This window comes from Giraffa tippelskirchi, chromosome 5 (assembly GCF_054371585.1).
Source record: "Giraffa tippelskirchi isolate mGirTip1 chromosome 5, T2T-mGirTip1v1.2.pri, whole genome shotgun sequence".
In the NCBI taxonomy this organism is placed as follows: domain Eukaryota; kingdom Metazoa; phylum Chordata; class Mammalia; order Artiodactyla; family Giraffidae; genus Giraffa; species Giraffa tippelskirchi.
Genome location: NC_137279.1, coordinates 13,424,351 through 13,444,257, shown reverse-complemented (window position 1 = coordinate 13,444,257; position 19,907 = coordinate 13,424,351). Strand labels below are relative to the sequence as shown.

General features: G+C 36.0%; 1 protein-coding gene across 1 annotated transcript in view; it reads left to right on the top strand.

Annotated features, from left to right (window-relative positions):
* HMCN1 (hemicentin 1) overlaps nt 1–19,907 on the top strand; it is a 521,571-nt gene that overhangs the window by 318,373 nt on the left and 183,291 nt on the right. The window contains exons 37-40 of the mRNA XM_081492191.1: nt 13,414–13,515; nt 14,360–14,536; nt 15,071–15,222; nt 16,342–16,465. Coding sequence (XP_081348317.1) covers nt 13,414–13,515; nt 14,360–14,536; nt 15,071–15,222; nt 16,342–16,465 — 555 coding nt within the window. The remainder of the gene's footprint in view (nt 1–13,413; nt 13,516–14,359; nt 14,537–15,070; nt 15,223–16,341; nt 16,466–19,907) is intronic.

Genomic DNA, 19,907 nt, shown 5'->3' with positions numbered 1-19,907 from the left:
AACTTTGGTTTAAATTCTTTGTTAACCATGATCTGTATAACTTTGAGCAAGCCACTTAATTAGTCTCTCTGAGAAACACTGGACTGGAAGAAACACAAGCTGGAATCAAGATTGCCGGGAGAAATATCAATAACCTCAGATATGCAGATGACACCACCCTTATGGCAGAAAGTGAAGAAGAACTAAAGAGCCTCTTCATGAAGGTGAAAGAGGAGAGTGAAAAAGTTGGCTTAAAGCTCAACGTTCAGAAAACTAAGATCATGGCATCTGGTCCCATCACTTCATGGGAAATAGATGGGGAACAGTGGAAACAATGTCAGACTTTATTTTGGGGGGCTCCAGAATCACTGCAGATGGTGATTGCAGCCATGAAATTAAAAGATGCTTACTCCTTGTAAGGAAGGTTATGGCCAACCTAGATAGCATATTTAAAAGCAGAGACATTACTTTGCCAACAAAAGTCCGTCTAGTCAAGGCTAAGGTTTTTCCAGTGGTCATGTATGGATGTGAGACTTGGATGGTGAAGAAAGCTGAGCACGGTAGAATTGATGCTTTTGAACTGTGGTGTTGGAGAAGACTCTTGAGAGTCCCTTGGACTGCAAGGAGATCCAATCAATCCATCCTAAAAGAGATCAATCCTGGGTGTTCATTGGAAGGTCTGATGTTGAAGCTGAAACTCCAATACTTTGGCCACCTCATGGGAGGAGTTGACTCATTGGAAAAGACCCTAATGCTGGGTAGGATTGGGGGCGGGAGGAGAAGGGGATGACAGAGGATGAGATGGTTGGATGGCATCACCGACTCGATGGACATGGGTTTGGGTAGACTCCGGGAGTTGGTGATGGACAGAGAGGGCTGGCGTGCTGCAATTCATGGGGTTGCAAAGAGTCGGACACGACTGAGTGACTGAACTGAACTGAACTGAGTATCTGACTTGAAGAGTGCTTTAGAGGTTTTAGATATAATACTAGCTCTCACTTCTACTCTTTTAGAAGCTGTCCAGAAAAGAGAATTTATTTGTTCTCTAGACTGCTTTAAATTACTTAAATGAAGACTCTGTAGTGAAGAAGAGAACATGTCTCCAAAACTGGGAAGAACCAGACCTCAGTATTTGGGGCTCCCAGACTTGTATTCATGAAAATCATATGTATTGCTTTTTAGAAATACAGTTTTCTGGACCCGTTCCCACATCTCATGAAACAGCATCTGTCATGCAAGTAATCTGAGCCTTTACATGGAGAAACATTGGCCCAGACTGTAAAGACTGGTCTAGAGACTTGCCAGTGTAGTCAAGACTGACTGAAAACTAGAGTCCATGAAAGAACTCGAGTATCCCATCAAACACAGGGCAACAACAGAAAAGAAAAAAGCAGATCTAATATCTGAGAAAACACAAGTCTCGTCTATATATTGCTAGCAAGAGATTCAATTAGAGTACACAGGTGGAAAATCATCAGATAGGAGAAGGAGGCTGGAGAATATCTGGGTTAGTGTGAAAAAAGAGAGAAACACAAGGTTGGTGATTGTAAGGATTTTTTAAAAACTACCAGAGTAGTCGGAAAATATAAAACAGTCTTCTTGATATGAATTACCATAGAATAGAAGTAAGATATATTACTAGCTGAAAATGTTTCCTTTAATATGATCTTGACTTGTCTGGATAACATTTCATCAGTCTGAAGGAAGAATAAATGATGAAGTGAACTAATCTGATATTGATCATGATCAACCTGGAGGAAGTAGTTAACATGACATGTGACAGGAATGTGAACAGAAAGTGACGTACCATCTTGGCCTTCATGATGGCTATGTCACATTGAAGGGGCATGGTGCCAGACTTGATCCTGTCCTCTTTCATACTTGTATTCATAATTTCAGGGAGAATTGGAGATGTTAAAAAAGATGTAAGAATTTCTAAGGGATTAGCTGATGAATTTCACAAAGACCTCAGAGGTTAAAAGTGACAGATTAATCTGAGGCAAAAAAAATTGCATAAGAATAGGGAGAGAGTGACTTAAAGATACCACACATTGAAATACTTGAGATATTAATGACTCTCTCTAATTATTAATTTGATAGTTCAGTTTTGTAATAAATCTAAGAAGTCAGTAATAGAAGTTTGCGGTAGCCTTCTCATACTCTTGCTTTCTGAGTGCTTCCAAAGTATTATATCTAAGTCTGGTGCTGTATATTAAGAGGGACATTGAAAAATCTATAGGCAAGCAACTGTCATTTAATTATTTCATTTATTGTTTAACCAATCCTATAGCTGTTTTTTAAATTAGGATTTGTTTTAATCCCAGGAGTAACACACTCAGCAAGCAAGTCTTTTCTATCCATACAATCGTCATCCAAAAGTATTCAATCCTAAGAAAGTCAGCTTTCAAATTGTTTATTATTTTGCTTTTCTATGAAAAAGGAGTGTAGATGCTTCCATTTTTCTCAAACATGGAATAAAGTGTTTCCAAAAGGTGGAGTAAGGGTGCGTGGTCTCCTAGACTGGAAATGAAGTCATGATTATGAGAAGGGGAACATTCTTATGATCCCCTGGGTTTTCCAGGGGAAGTTCTATTATAGAAGGTAGAGGCTCTCAGTAGGTGGTCCTTTTGATGATCAAAGTTTCATAATTCTGGAAGTTCTAATTCTCTAGACCAAACTATGAAATTATATTTAAACCTCAGATACTTGCCAAGTGAGACAGATGTTTCCACAAACAAATGATTCTTTGGGGTCTAATGGCTCAGGCATTCATCTGCACATAATTATTTTCTAGCCAAAATCAACCAAGGTGAAGCACCCAGAAGTAGAATATTGTGGTGAAAAGCTTTAAACTAGGGCTCCTACACTCTCAAGTATTATCTGGAGGAGAGTGGGTTAGATGCTAACTTTTTAAAAGCTTAGTTTTCTCATCTGTAAAATGGAAAGGATGAAGATAATACCACAATCAGGGAAGTTGTTCTGAGGAGTCAATGCAAGACTAGACATGAAAAATATAGCCTGATGTCTGGGTCCTAGTCATCATCTGAAAATAGCAGCTTAATGACTGTTTTGGCCAAACACTTATTTTGCTTCTGGCCTTTCTTATTACACCAACATTTTAACAAATATATCTAAAGTCCTGCTGTCGTTACTGTTGGCCAGGATCTATTTTGTGTCTGTATTACTTGTCTGGCTAAAACATTAGTAGAGCACCCTTAATTTTATTATTTGGAAGTATTTTCTTGGCTAAAATATGCTAACACCCACTGAAAAATTTTTTCTATATTGTTTTTGTGTTTTGTGTAATAGCTCACTTGTGGCCTAGAGGAGACTTGAGAATATTGTAGAGAACTTTTCTCTTTTAAAGGATAACTTTAGTTCAGGGCTCTACTATGCTATTTTCTTGGTATTGGTGAATTTATTACTCATTGTATTATAATTTTCATGGTTAGGGAGTATCCAAGGCACTTTTGATCAGTTATATATTAATTGAAATTTTACCATGATTTGAAAAAAATGAATTAATGCCTCTGAATGATTAAATAGGCAAAATTTAGACCCACAATACGTTCAGAGAAAGGTGTTTTGATTTTGGCATGATACATGCCTAGAACTTTTAGAAGAAAGAAAACAAGTCAAATCGAGTTCAGTTTTCTACTTGGAGTATGCAGTACGCAGATATCTTATTGTTATCACAAAATATTATTACTAAACTAATTCTTCTTCTACAACTGTTCACCTAAATTCAAAATTCCAAGACCATCTCTTTGTGCTAGAAGGGAATAATAGTATTTATATTTTTATTTAGTTTTTATAATAAGTGAACCAGCACCATTTATTGAAAAGGCTAATCTTTCACCCACTGAATGACTTGACACTCTTTTTGAAGTCATTTGATTGTGCATGTAAGGGTTAAATTTCTCTAAAATCAATTCTGTTCAATTGCCTAATTATGATTCTTATGCCAGTACCACTCTGTCTTTTTTATTCTTTTTTCCCCAGCTTTATTGAGATATAATTGATGAATAAAATTCTATACATTTGAAGTGTACCATGAGATGATTCAATATATGTATACTTTCTGAAATATTATTACAAATTAACACATCCACCATTTTACACAGTTATGATTTTTATGTGTGTAGTGAAAACATTTAAGATCTACTATCTTACCAGTACAGTATTTAGTTGTAGAATAGTCACCATGGTGTACATTATATTCCCAGAACTTGATCTTTTAAATGAAGGATTGTACCTTTTGACCAGTATTTCCTCATTTCCCCCACCCTCCAGCCCCTGGTTCAGTTCAGTTCAGTCGCTCAGTCATGTCCGACTCTTTGTGACCCCGTGAACCGCAGCACGCCAGGTCTCCCTGTCCGTCACCAACTCCCGGAGTCCACCCAAACCCATGTCCATTGAGTTGGTGATGCCATCCAACCATCTCATCCTCTGTGATCCCGTTCTCCTCCTGCCCTCAATCTTTCCCAGCCCTCAATCTTTTCAAATGAGTCAGCTCTTCGCAACAGGTGACCAAAGTATTGGAGTTTCAGCTTCAACATCAGTCCTACCAATGAACACCCAGGACTGATCTCCTTTAGGTTGGACTGGTTGGATCTCCTTGCAGTCCCAGGGACTCTCAAGAATCTTCTCCAACACCACAGTTCAAAAGCATCAATTCTTCGGCGCTCAGCTTTCTTTACAGTCCACTCTCACATCCATATATGACCACTGGAAAAACCATAGCCTTGTCTAGACGGACCTTTGTTGGCAAAGTAATGTCTCTGCTTTTTAATATGCTGTCTAGGTTGGTCATAACTTTCCTTCTAAGGAGTAAGCGTCTTTTAATTTCATGGCTGCAGTCACCATCTGCAGTGATTTTGGAGCCCCAAAAATAAAATCAGCGACTGTTTCCACATCTAATTCCCATGAAGTGATGGGACCAGATGCCATGATCTTTGTTTTTGAATGTTGAGCTTTAAGCCAGCTTTTTCACTCTCCTCTTTCACTTTCATCAAGAGGCTCTTTAGTTCTTCTTCACTTTCTGCCATAAGGGTGGTGTCACCTGCATATCTGATGTTATTGATATTTCTCCCGGCATTCTTGATTCCAGCTTGTGCTTCTTCCAGCCCAGCGTTTCTCATGATGTACTCTGCATGTAAGTTAAATAAGCAGGGTTACAATATACAGCACCTGGTACAGCACCATTCTATTCTCAGGTTCTATCAGTTCAACTCTTTTTGAATTCCACACAGAAGTGAGATCGTATAGTATTTATTTTTCTCTGTCTGGCTTATTTCACTCAGCATAAGTTCCTATAGTTTCATTCAGGTTGTTTCAAGTCACAGAATTTCCTGCTTTCTTGTGACTGAGAAGTATTCCATCTCTCTCTCGCTCTCTCTCTCTCTATATATATATATATGTATATATATATGTATATATATGTATGTATATATATGTATATATATATGTATATATATGTATATAAAATGTATGACAGTGCATATAATAAACACACAGATTAGAGAGAATGAGAGAGAGAGTGAGAAAAGTAGCATCTTCATTTTCCATTCATCTATCTATGGACACTTAGATTGTTTCTGTGTCTTGGCTTTTGTGAATAATGCTGTAATGAACATGGGAGTTATAGACATCTCTTTGAGATACTGATTTTATTTCCTTCAGATATATAACCAAATATGAGATTGCTGGACCATATGGTAGTTCTATTTTTAACTTTTTTGAGGAAAGTTCATGCTGTTTTCTAGTGATCATCATCATTTACATTCCTACTGAGAGTGTACAAGTTTCTTTTTTTCCACATTCTCACTAACACTTGCTATTGCTTGTATTCTTTATAATAACCATCCTAACAGTTGTGAGGTGATAATTCACTGTGATTTTGATTTACATTTCCCTGACAAGTAGTGATGGTGAGCTCCTTTCCATATATCCATTGGCCATTTGTATATCTTCTTTGAAAAACTGTCTATTCAGGTCCTTTGCCCATTATATATTTGTATTATTTGTTGGTGGTTTTTTTTTTTGCTATTGAGTTGTCTAAGTTCCTTGTATATTTTGATTATTCACCCTTTGTTATATATATGGATATGACACCAAAAGTACAAACAGTAAAAGCAAAATAAGCAAGTGGAAGTACATCAAACTTAAAAGCTTCTGCAAAGTAAAGGAACCCATCAGAAAAATGAAAAGCAACCTACAAAATGGAAGAAAATATTTGCAAACCACATATATGTATTTGCATTTATTGTTCATACTTTTGGTGTCATATCCAAGAAATCATTGCCAAGAACACTGTCAGGAAACTTTATTCTTATGTTTTCTTCTAGGAGTTTGTGGTTTCAGGTCTTACATTTAAGTCTTTAATCCATTTTGAGTTAATTCGTTAGTATAATACTGAATTGAATACAGTACTTTATTTTCATATGTTAAGCCAACCCTGCCATTCTGGAATAAATTCCTCTTAGTCATGGTGCATAATATGTTTTATGTGCTGCTGTATTCATGGTACTAGTATTTTCTTGATGATTTATGTGTCTCTTTTCATAAGAGATATTGATCTATAGTGTCATTTTATTGACTGTCTCTGGTTCTGTTTTCATGTTACACTGACCTCTTAGGATGATGTAACAAGTGTTTCACTCATTCTCTGCTTTATTTTGAAAGAGTTTGTGAAGGACTCAGTTTAATTCTTCTTAAATGTTTAGCAGAATTCACCATTAAAGCCATTCTCCAGTTTTGTGAGTATGTATGTGAAGGACTTTTTAAAATTATTATTAATGCAATTTGTTTTTATGTGTCTGTTCAGATTTTCACTTTCTTTTTGAGTCTGTGTCAGCAGTTTGTGTCTTTCTGAGAAATTATCTATTACATCTAGGTTATAACCTAATTGTTGCCACAAAACTGTTTATAATATTACTGTATAGTTATTTGTAATTCTGTAAGGTTGGTAGCAATGACCTTTGTTTCATTTCTGATCACAATAATTTGGTCTCCTCTCTTTTGTTTTGTCTTGGTCAGTTGGGCTAAAATTTTGTCACTTTTATTGATCTTTCAAAAAAACATATTTTAGTTTCATTGATTTTCTCTTTCTTTCTATTGTCTATTTTTGCTCTGTTCTTTATTATTTCCTTTATTCTGCCTGCTTTGGGTTTAGTTTACTCTATTATTCTGGTTTCTTATGTGAAATGTTAGGTTATGGATTTGAGTTTTAATATAGTTGTTTACAGCTACGAATTTCACACTAAGTGTTGCTTTATGTGCATCCTGTAAGTTTTGGTGTGTTGTATTTTTATTTTAATTTATCTGAGGGTATTATGTAATATCTTATATGATTTCTTCTCTGAGAAACATGTTATTTAGGAGTGTGTTATTTCACTTCTACATATTCGTGAATTTCCCAACTCTTCTCTTCTGATTGATTCATAATTTCATTCTGTTGTGGTTTAAGAACACACTTTGCATGACTTAATCCTTTTAAATGTCCTGAGACTTCTTTTATAGCCAATATATGGTTTATTCTTAAAAATATTACATGTGCCCTTGAGAAGGATGTTGATTTTGCTATTCTTGTGTGGACTATTCTATGTGTATCTCTTGATTTATAGTGTTGTTCAAGTCTTCTATTGCTGATTTTTGTCTAATTGTTATATCTATTATTGAAAGTGGAATATTGATGTCTCCGACTATTATTGTTGAATTGTCTTTCTCCCTTAGATTCTGCAAAATTTTTGTTCTGTGTATCTAGAGAGTCCATTGTTTTGTGAATGCGTATGTTAGTTACTCAGTTGTTTCTGACTCCTTGCGACCCCGTGGACTGTAGCCCACCAGGTTCCTCTGCCCATGGAATTCTCCAGGCAATAATACTGGAGTGGGTGGCCATTCATTCCCTTCTCCAGGGGGTCTTCCCGACCCAGGGATTGAACCCTCGTCTGCTTCACTGCAGGCAGATTCTTGCCTGGAGAATTCCACGGACAGAGGAGCCTGACAGGCTACAGTCCATGGGATCACAGAGAGTCAGGCATGGCTGAGTGCCTAACACTTTCACTTATGGGCTTCCCTGGTGGCTCAAATGGTAAAAAAAAATCTGCCTGTTCTTCAGGAGACCTGGGTTCAATCTGTGGGTCGGGAAGATCCCCTGGAGAAGGAATGGCTACCCACTCCAGTATTCTTTCTTTGAGAATTCCAAGGATAAAGGAACCTGGTGGGCTACAGTTTATGGGATTGCCAAGAGTCAGATACCACTGAATAACTGTTTTGTGAATATGTGATTATAATTGTCACATATTTTGGATAAATTGATACTTTGTGTCATTTTAAAATATCTTACTTGGTTGCTACTAACAATTTTTCTTTCAAAATCTGTTTTGTTTTTTTTATATTGGTATAGCCTCTCCATTTTTATTTGTTTACTGTTTGCATGGTATATCTTTTCCATCCTTTTGCTTTCAACCTATTTGTGTCTTTGAATCTAAAGTGGGTCTCTTGTAGACAACATACAGTTAGGTCATGTTTTTATTTTTCTTTTGCTTTTTAAATCCACTCTGCTGGTCTCTTCTGCCTTTTGCTTAGAGTGTTTAATACATTTGCATTTAATGTAATTACTGAGATGCTAGGATTTATGTCTACCATTTATATGTGTGTTTGTATGTGTTGTTTTTGTGTTCTTCCATTACTACCTTTTTGTGTTAAATAGATATTTTCTTGTGTACCATTTTGTTTATCTTATTCCTTCTTTTTCCATATTTTTGAGTTCATTTTTAGTGGTTGCCCTAAGGATTACAATTAGCATCTTAATTAATAATGTTAATACTTTCAGTTCAGTTCAGTCGTTCAGTCGTGTCCAACTCTTTGCGACCCCATGAATTGCAGCATGCCAGGCCTCTCTGTCCAGCACCAACTCCCGGAGTCCACCCAAACCCATGTCCATCAAGTCGGTGATGCCATCCAACCATCTCATCCTCTGTCGTCCCCTTCTCCTCCCGCCCCCAATCCTACCCAGCATTAGGGTCTTTTCCAATGAGTCAACTCTTCGCATGAGGTGGCCAAAGTGTTGGAGTTTCAGCTTCAACATCAGTCCTTCCAATGAACACCCAGGAATAATTTAGTTTCAGTATTATAAAAACTTTGCTCCTATATAGATCCCTTCCCTTTCCCCTCTTTTGTGCTGTTATAGTCATACAAATTACATCTTTGTTCATCATGTGCCTATCAATATTTATTTATAATTATTGATTTATGTTATTGTCTTTTAAATCAGGAAGGAGAAAACAGTGTTATATGCAAAATATACAGTTTTACTGTCTTTACTGTTAGTTACCGCTACCAGTGCTCTTTACTTCTTTATATGTATTAAAGTCACTCTTTTTATGCAGCCTGAAGGACTTCCTTTAGTATTTTTTTTAAATTTAATTTAATGTTGTCAATCAGTGGACCTTAAAATAGGGAGATTATTGTGGATTATCTAGATGGATCCAGACATGTCCTTCATGAAAAGTAGAAAACTAAGGCAGAATTTAGAATGATGGGATGTGAGGGCTTATGAGCTTCCCTATTACTAGCTTTGTAGATGGAGGAAGGTGTCCACAATTAAGGAATATGTGTCCTCTCTAAAAGTCGGAATAGGCAAGGAAACAGGTTTTCCTCTGAACCCAGCAGAAAGGAGATGAGTCCTTCAGCAACTTTGATTTTAACCCAGTGAAGCCATGTTGATTTCTGACCCACAAAACTGTAAAATAATACACGTGTGTTGTTTAAACTACCAAGTTTGAAATAATTTGTTATGGAAAGGAAAGGAAACTAATATGGTAACTTTGCTGGACAATCTCTGTGGAGTCTGTTTTGATAGACTTTAAAATGCCTCTGGGAAAGGGGCTGATTTCACTGAGCAAACTTTGGGTCTGGCTAGTTAAAGACAAGTCCTACGAGTGGAAATTTCCAGAGAAAGGATGGACAGGTCAAAGAATGAGTTTTCTAGGAATGGGGCCTTTAGGTAGCTCCACTCCCCTCCAATATTTACCATGCTTCTCTTCACTGTGGCTGCAGAGCTGTTTGTTTTCAAGATTACTGCTGAGGTAGGGAAAGAGTGATGGGAAGAGAGTGAGATAAAATGTCGTAAAACTCACTCTTCTTAATTAGATTTAGCTCTTTTTCTTGAATAAACCCTTCTTGAATTATTGCAAGCATTTGGTTAATTTCCCGAGTTGTAAGAAAGTTGGTTTTGATAACTTTCCACTATTCTTATTTTTATGGTGGCATGGATTTTGCAAGTCCTTATTCTGCCATTCTTGCTGACATCTAATCTTTTTTCTTTAAGTTGTTTAGTGGAATGAAAAATAGCCAATCTGTTTCATGGCTCTTTTATTTCTTATTCCCACCATATTGTTTTATTGCAGCAGTTACATAGCCTGTCAAAGCCGTCAATGATCACTTTAGTCCAGAAGGCTTCAAGTTAGTATTTAAATAACTATTTTGGAGGAATGTGCCATGGACTAATTATTTTTCCTTTCCAGTTGTAAAAGTCAGATAGTCATATTTAAAGGTTTTTTTCTTTTGCTTAAATGCCATATCATAAGTCAGAATTCAACAGAAAACAGAAACAATCCAAGCATTTCAAACAGGAAAGGTTAATACATTGAGTTTGATGAATACAAATGAACTACAGGTTTGAGGGCCAAGTGGCCCTCTAAACTTTGTCTTCAGGAACAACTTCCAAAAAAATAGAAATCTGATCTACAAGATCATCTACTTTTGAGGACAGACTTTATTTTAAACTTGTCAAAAACCAGCTTTGAATGATACTGTTTGTTATTCCTTTTGCTTGTTTGTTTGCTTTGGTGTAGTCTTCTACTTCTATTATTTCTTTATTCCTGATGTTTTGGGGTTTATTTTATTGGTCTTTTTCTAGAATCTGAGTTGAATGCTTAGAACATTTATTTTTAGCATTTCTTAGTTTTTAATATATTAATTAGAACTTGAAGATTGACTTGGGGTAACGTACTGCTTATTGATGGCACACAGATTTTAGTTTTAGTCAGTCTCATTCTAATTAATTTTTTCTACCTGTATACATTTGTCTTGACTTCCTCTTTAATAAGGTTTTTCCCCATGTAGAAAACTTTGTATTTTACTACTGAGTTCTGTGATTTTCTTATTATGATTTTTTAAATTGTGGTATAAATACCTTATTGAGATTTTTTGTGATGTAATATATAGTCTGTTTTGAAAATATTCTGTTGGCGTTTGAAAATAATATGTATTCTTTGTCAACAATAGATACACAAATAACGTGTGTGTGTATAAACATATATATGTATGGGTAATTTTAGCTTTCAAATTCTTTATAACTTTATTTTTTGTTTCACCATGTAGTTAATTTCTAAGAAATACTGAAATATACTACTTTTAGATTTTTCAAATTTTCTCTCCTTTTTTATTTACAATTTTGCTTTTTTATTCAATGCATAAGGCATTATCATTGTAGTGGATTCTTTCTGAATTACAACAGTTCAGTCAGTAGAAAGCATTACTTTTGCCTTGTATACCAGTTTGCCAGAAATTGATATCTCCCTTATTGTTCTGGTTTATCTCTGTCCAGCTCTTTACTGTCAGCACTTTTACAGTTGTTTTGCTTATGCTTTTTAATTAAAAAAAAAAAAATGTTAACCCTCAGATAGTCTTAATTCTTTCTGCATTGACCAAGAAAATAGACTCATTCACATTTATGCTCTTGATTTACGTATTTGATTTTATTTCTACCATCTTATTTGGTTCTAATCATTTTTCTTATTCCCTTGTCTCCTTTTCTCTTTCTGTTTTTGCTAGGTTAATGGATCAATTATTTAATTGTATATGGGGTGGAGGTGAGGTGCTCTAGTGCATTGGATAAGTTAAATTTATCAAATCTTTAAAATGTTTTTTATATAAACCCCAAAGTTAACATATACATAGCATCTTTTCCAAATAAGAGAAAACCTCTAGTTTATTTGCAATTTTGTTTTTCCTCACATCCTTCCTACATTCCTTAAGATAGGAGATGTAGGGCTTTGCTATTCCAAGTTGTCATTACTTTTACACTATGCCTCTTAAACTTTCTGAATTCCTACTTTATAAATACATGGTTTAGTCACTAAGTCATGTCCAGCTCTTGTGACCCCATGGACTGTAGCCTGCCAGGCTCCTCTGTCCATGGGCTTTCTCAGGTAAGAATACTGAAGTGGGTTTCCATTTCTTCAGGGGATCTTCCAAACCCAGGGATAGAACCTATGTCTCTTGCATTGCAGGTGGTCTCCTGCACTGCAGGTGGATTTTTTACCTCTGAGCCACCAGGATGCCCAACATTAAAACTAGCCCCCAACTAAAGTAAATAAATTTATAAAAATAAATAAATAAATAAACGAACATACACTTAAAAAAAAAAAAAAACTAAAGCAGCATTATCTGTGATTATTTAAAGTTGAAAATGTAGTTTTCTGTTTTATTTTACTAACAATTGTAACTTTCCTATCAAAAAGGACTCTAATAAACAAAAATGATTCTAATTTCTCTGAAATGACATAAGATAGTACTGTTCTAAGGTAAAGTCACGCTTCCCTGGTGGCTCAGACGGTGAATCCGCCTGCAACACGCGAGACTTGGGTTCGATCCCTGGGTTGGGAAGATCCCCTGGAGAAGGGCATGGCAACCCACTCCAGTATTCTTGCCTGGAGAATCCCCTTGGACCAAGGAGCCTGGCGGGGTAGAGTCCATGGGGTCGTAAACAGTTGGACACGACTGAGTGGCTAAGCACAAGGTAAAGTCAGATATTTTGAGAAATACTAATGTTCTTCACTGGAAGAGTTCAAATACATTAGATTACTTCTTGGAAAAGGCAGTTCATCATCAGACTGATCAGATTAATTGAAATTAAAAATACTCCTTTAACTTTCTTTTACTGCTCCGCTGATGTATGTATCCAAGGCTTTTCCTTTACGAGCATAGAGTAATGGGTGATCCAGAAAACCTTGTAAGATCTTTTACATCCTGTTTTTCAGTACTACTTAATAGTATCCCTCTGCCCATGGGGATTCTCCAGGCAAGAATACTGGAGTGGGTTGCCATGCCCTCCTCCAGGGAATCTTCCCATCCCAGGGAATGAACCCAGGTCTCCCACTTGCAGGCAGATTCTTGACCGTCTGATCCACCAGGGAAGCCCCGCTTAACAGTGTACCTTAGTTTTATTACAAATATATCATTGTATATAAGTGAAAGAAAGAAAGGAAAAAAGAAAGAAATGACAAGTCCCAAAGAGGAAACCATTTCAGTTTAACACCCTATTTATGTGTGCTAGTTACCTATTTGGGGTCGCACAGAGTCGGACACGACTGAAGCGACTTAGCAGCAGCAGCAGCAGCAGTTACCTATTTGGGCTTCTTGCAGAACCACCCAGCCTGGAGGATGCAGGGAAGATGCTGAATGAGACCGTGGTGGTGAACAGCCCCGTACAGCTGGAGTGTAAGGCAGCTGGAAATCCCTCGCCTGGTATGTTTGTTTGCGGGCTCTGTAACTTACCAACGTTTTAAGATTTCTGTGAATTGCTAAATCTGTTTGTAAGGATACTATAGTAATTGCTAATGAAGAAAATATTATAGAATACATTTCAAGGGTAAAACACTGATAAGGATATCATTTGGTGGATGATATTTTTGAATTTTCATTGCTTTTAGCTCCATGAAATAATTTACCCATTTAAACAATGTACAGATATGTGAATAATTGTCTTACTGCCCTTACCATGGCCATAAAACCCACAATGTCATTGTATATACTTTTATGCTGAAAGTATACTTTTAATCTAGTCTAAGTTGATTATGAATCATTCATTTGATGAGACTATTATTGTATTGATTCTCATCACTGGTAAGTTATTCATATGAATCAATAATAACATAAAATTCTTGAGGCTAATAGTATATACTGTGTTTGGTTTTGATTAGAAGCCTAAACAAAATTTTTGTAGATGAGAGGCATATATTCTACATGAGAAGAAATAGAATTGATTAAAAGTTTGCTCTCAAACAAATATTGATACATTAGAGAAAATGTAAAGAATATCATTTTTATAAATTCACTTCAAGACACTTATATTGGCCTGACTATTAATATTTTTCTAATGTTTACCTCCTTCCTTCTAAAAATCAACCTTAAATATTTAAACAAATTAAACTAGAGTGTTAAGTGTAAGAATAAAGCAGTTGTTACTGTTGTAGTTAACCTCTAATTCAGTGTGTATATTGAGTGTTTAAAATTAATTTATTTTTTACTGAAGGATGATTTTTAAAAGAAACATTTAAATGGATGGGCTTCTCTCCTCTTCTCCTTGCAGCTATTACATGGTACAAAGATAATCGTCCACTGTCAGATTCCAGTAGTGTGACTTTCTTGAACAGAGGACAGATCATCAATATTGAAAGTGCCCAGATCACAGATGCTGGCATATATAAATGTGTGGCCATCAACTCAGCTGGAGCAACCGAGTTATTTTACAGTCTGCAGGTCCATGGTTAGTGCCACTGCTAGATTGATCCAGGATAGAGAAGCATTCAAAATGATCGAGTGCCTCTATAAAATTCTAGTGTTGATGTTTAACAGAATGTATTATTGTCATCTTTATTTAAGGATGCAGTGCTCTAAAACTGATAAGTGTTTACATTTTTTGATTCCTATTAAATGCTCTATTTTCACATGCTATTGATCTTAAGTTTGCTTTAAATGAATTGTTCAGAATAGTCATCAAGTATCTTATCAGCTAATGACAGTAGCCCTGTTTGTCAATATTGTCTATCAGAATCATAGGTTCAAGATATGTTTTCAAGTTGTTTTCTCTAATAATGCTTTTAAGAGGAGTTCATAGTTAGCTTACTAGAGTGGATACAAGTGGAGGGAAACACACATATACACACAGACCTGGAAGTCAGGAGATAAAAATGTAAGACATGTTACTATGGACAGAACACATAGTTGTTATTATTCTGAGATGAAATATTCTGTGATGTTAACATGCCTTATTTTTATTTACTTTTTTGTTCCTTTTCAGTGCCCCCATCAATTTTTGGCAGCAATAACATGGTGGCAGTGGTGGTTAATAACCTGGTGAGGTTAGAGTGTGAAGCCAGAGGTATCCCGGCCCCAAGTCTGACCTGGCTGAAAGATGGGAGCCCTGTCACTAGTTTCGTTAATGGGATACAGGTACTCCGTGTCATTTGTTAAGGCAAATCTACCATCTCATTATTCATTCCACGAAGTCTGAACAAATAAAACTATTAAAGGAACTTGCAGAACAAGGATTCACAAATGTTATCCAAAAATGTACATATATACATCTATAAATATGGACACACAACTGGGATTTCTAGACAGTTCATTAAAAGCTCAGTATGTCTAAGAGTTCCCTTTGTCTCATATATAATTCTGTGTTTTGACTGTTGTTTTAGGGACATCTGCTTCCCTATTCCCACTCTCTGGTATCACCATAAGAGATACCTTACACAAAGAAATGTTCATCAATGACAGAAGCAGGAATTTCCTGGTAGTTATATTTAAATTTCTGAAAATAATAATGAATCAGAGAACCATCTAGAGTATAGTCACTTCTACTAAAACATCATATCAGGAAAAATGAAAAAAGACATTATGAGAAATGAAATTTGAGTCTAAGAACAGAATTTAAGTACTTTGCACTGACTCAAAATTTGAAATACAAAAAGACATATATCCCATTTAAAGTGTACTTTAATCTTGGTTTGCCTTGAAGAAGCCATAGTTATTCCACCATTCTATTTCTTGAGCTTTCCTTGAAATCCCTTTGCTTGCAGAATTTGGGATCATAGACTATCTAGAGTCAATGTCAGTATTTTTGAGGTATAGCTATGTGAATGGAATAAAAGGGCTATGAGTGTGACCAGTTAATTTGACTGCTATTATGATGTTAATTTTAATTTCTTAATTGTTCTCCCAAGGAAAAATTAGGAGGAGGATTAACTCCTCTTATCCCCACTTCTTATCTTTCTCCGCTGGTGGCTTTCTCTCTTTCTGTAGTAAGCATAGATAAAACTGGATCTTCACTTGATCCTGTATGTGGAGAGTTGTTTTCAGTGATTATTGCCAGCTTTGGTTCTATGCTCTGCCTTCCTCCACGGAGAAAACGAGGACATTGAATGATGCTTGCCCTCTTTAAAATATCCAGGTAGAAATCCTTCTAGAGGCAAATGTTCGATTGATTAAACTCAGAAAATAATTGAAAAAGTATGTTTACCCTTACCTTTCTCAGGAGACATGTTGGTTATTTAGTGTTCTGTTCTTTGATAGGTTCTGTCCGGGGGCCGCATCCTAGCATTGACGAGTGCACAGGTCAGTGATACTGGGAGATACACCTGCGTGGCAGTAAATGCTGCCGGGGAGAAACAAAGGGACATTGATCTCAGAGTATATGGTGAGACATTTTAATAATTATTTCTGCTCTGAAATAGCTCTGTTTAAGTCCCAAGATCATTGACAAAGTTGAGAGTTTTTAACAATGGAGAGCTATGAACAATAGAAATGAAGTTATAAGATTAACAGAATCAGTTTCACCCTTTCTGCCTCATGTTTTACTTTGACTGATTTTCCTTTTTTGAACTTCTGAGAATGAAAATGCATACAAAGATATGATCTTCTCACTAAAGCAAGATCCTCTTCAAGGAGCTCTCTTGATCAATTCTATTTGAATCCTAGATTTTCTTACCTTTTAATTATATGTACAATCAGCATATTTTACAGTTACTACTATGTCTATGAATTAAAAGATTATTTAGGAAGCAAAAATTGAATATAAATTAGGCGAAATTCAAGTTTTTTTCCTACCTGTGATGCAGCTGTAATATACAAAAGGAAAGGTCTGATTCCGTCACACCAAAAAGCCCCCAAGATGAAATTGCGGTCTCATTGGCCTCCATTCGTAGATTGCACTTGTCATTTCACATTTTAGTATATCTTTGCATTTAGGACTTTTTCAGGTTTGCTTTTTTCTTCTTAGTGTCTCATTTTCATTATAGTTTTGCTTCCTGGAATAATGGATTTGTTTCTTCTGTGGCCCTCAAAGAGTATCTGTTTAAAGCAGGCCTTTCCTTCTAGGTCCTACCTCAGTTCCAAAGAATTCATTCCTTTGAAAAATATATATTAAAAAATGTATTATTTTTTTTAACCTCCAGGCCATGTGAATTGATGTGCCTTTTTGAATTCGCCAAAAACAAATATAGTCATCACAAATAACTTTGACTTTGACTTAATAAGTCTTAATTTTTTAATTAAAAGGCCCCTCGTGACAACATAGATACCATACATATCTAATTAAGCTAAAAAAAACCCAGTTGGCATCAGTAAACTACTCAAAACTTGTATGCATCTCCCATTTTTGTTGCTTCTGCAGTTGACATGTGTGGGTATCCAGCCTCCAGATTTGTTGGTGCTGTCTAAGATAACAGAGTCTAAAATGCCTAATCGCAAGGAATCTAACTCCTTCCCTTAATGGATCACTTTTATGCTTTATGAAGAATTAAAATGTTTCCAGTCTAAACTGTTTTTAGAGGATGATTCATCAATTTAAGTTTGTGACACAATAGATCCTTCAGTCATGAGCAAGCCAAGCCCAGGATTGCCATTGGTATTCACTGGGTTTTAGTTAACACTGAAAATCTGGCCTTTGCTTTTTCCATTTCTGCATTGATTAATGTCAAAAGTGGACCTGAGTGGTGATAGAGAGTTGATATTTTCCAGGAGTTATGAAGATGTGCATGACTATTCTTTAAGATTTTGTTAAGATACTCCCATACAAGTCTCTTAGTCCAAAAACCAGAATCTTCCCTCTGTAGTAAAAGTCAAGAGGCTAGCAAACATGTACATGTGTTTGAAAATGTGTGTGTGTTTAGTAGCTTGCAATGCTTATATATTTCAAATGTTGTGTGAAAATAAACAATTTTAATTTAAAATTAGCCTCCAATCTATCCTCTACTATTTATATTATGCCCCTGCATTATATTCCTAAGTTTGTGGTATTAACCTTGGCAATCTTGGGTTGGTTTGTTGCTCATGGCCAAAGATAAGTTCAGATTCACATTATAGAGTGTAGGTGTGTAAAAGGAGCACATACTGGGCAAAATAGCTATCCCTGCAGTTACAAGAATAGTTCATTAAACTGTTTCTCCTTGGTATAAATTTGGAGGATGCTTTACCGTATTCTGAAGTGCTGAAACAAGAGAACTGAGTTTTTAAATGATTTATATTCCTACAGTACCTCTTCTTTAAACTGAAACTCAGAGAGCTTTCTTAGCGATCACACATTGCCCAGCATCTCCACAAGCATAACCCCATGGCAATTCTGACGTGGTTGCTTATGTGTCACAGATATAATGCACAGGATGAGAAACAGGCCAAATATACCCCTTTCTAAGCAACATGACTGCAAAGCAGAATAGGGATATCATCTAAGAAACCCAGGGATCTAAAGGGTGGAAGCTTTTTCTCTTCTCAGACTAAACAAAATTTGGAAATGAAAGACAGGGCAGAAAAAAAATAGATGGGCTTTGGTAATATATATCCTCAACTATAATTAGATTTGCTTTAATTTATGTTAAGAAACAAATACTCTTTTGTTTTTATATTTTTCCTCTCAATGTGAAAAACTTGATTTGCTTTGGAGCTTGACTCAACTCACTTAGCTGTAAGAAAAGTAATTAAAAGAAAACTATTTGGAAATTAGCATTCTGCTCTCTTGAATTATTTCTGACATTTACGTCTACAAGCAGTCCTAAAGAATCCACCTGCAATGCGGTGGATACTGCAAAGTCTACAAGTAATCTAAGTTAAACATGTTTTACATAGTCATGGGGCTTCCCTTGTGGCTCAGCTGGGAAAGAATCCACCTGCAATGCGGGAGAGCTGGGTTCAATCCCTGGGTTGGGAAGATCCCCTAGAAAAGGAAAAGGCTACCCACTACAGTATTCTGGCCTACAGAATTCCATGGACTGTATGGACTTCAGTATTCTGGCCTGGAGAGTTCCATGGGGTCACAAGGAATCGGACACGACTGAGTGACTTTCACTCACATAGTCATGGTACATTTTTATCCAGAGACCAGACTTGACCTGAAATTATTTCCAAGCTATGAAATATGCTGTTCTATTTAGGACTCTTTATGCAAAGACTGGTGAATATATCTTTTTTTTTCCATAATAGAACATGGCATTCATTGTGCTCAATTTGCTGAGATTATAGAAGTTTTCATCTCAGACTAGTTGCGTATCTTTTTCTGTTGTCTCACATGTTAAAAATAATCCCACTCTTTTCTGTTACCGTAGATAAATTTAAGCTGATGGAGAGCCAGTATCTGTGTGTGCTATTAAATTTAGCAGAATGGACATCACAGATCTCTGCCCAAATGCTCCACTGGTCTGTTCCAACCATTGTGCATGAAATTTCTTTTGTTAGCATCAATTCCTTTGGGTTTAGCACAAGTCCTGCATCCAGAAACAGCATAAGAAAGTACCCTCTAGTTCGTATGCCTTTTCCTGTGTAGCAGAGAAATCTCCTGGTTACAGAAAAACATGTTATTTGCTAAAATCCACAGAAAAAAACATGTTACTAGCTAAAGTCCATTGTCATTTTGCCACATGCAGCAGTGTCAAGCCAGAAGCAATGGCTAACAGGCTGTTAAAATGATCTTTACCACAAGCACCTTATTTCTCCCAATGCATTTGGAAAAATCCTTTAGGATTCATTTCAGTGAAACTTTGCCTTTCTTGTAAAAACAAAAACAAAAAACTACAAATATGGTATGTTTCTTACAATCCTAAATAGTTACAGAATTTAGTGAGAAATGGCTGGGGAAATTCCCCTTT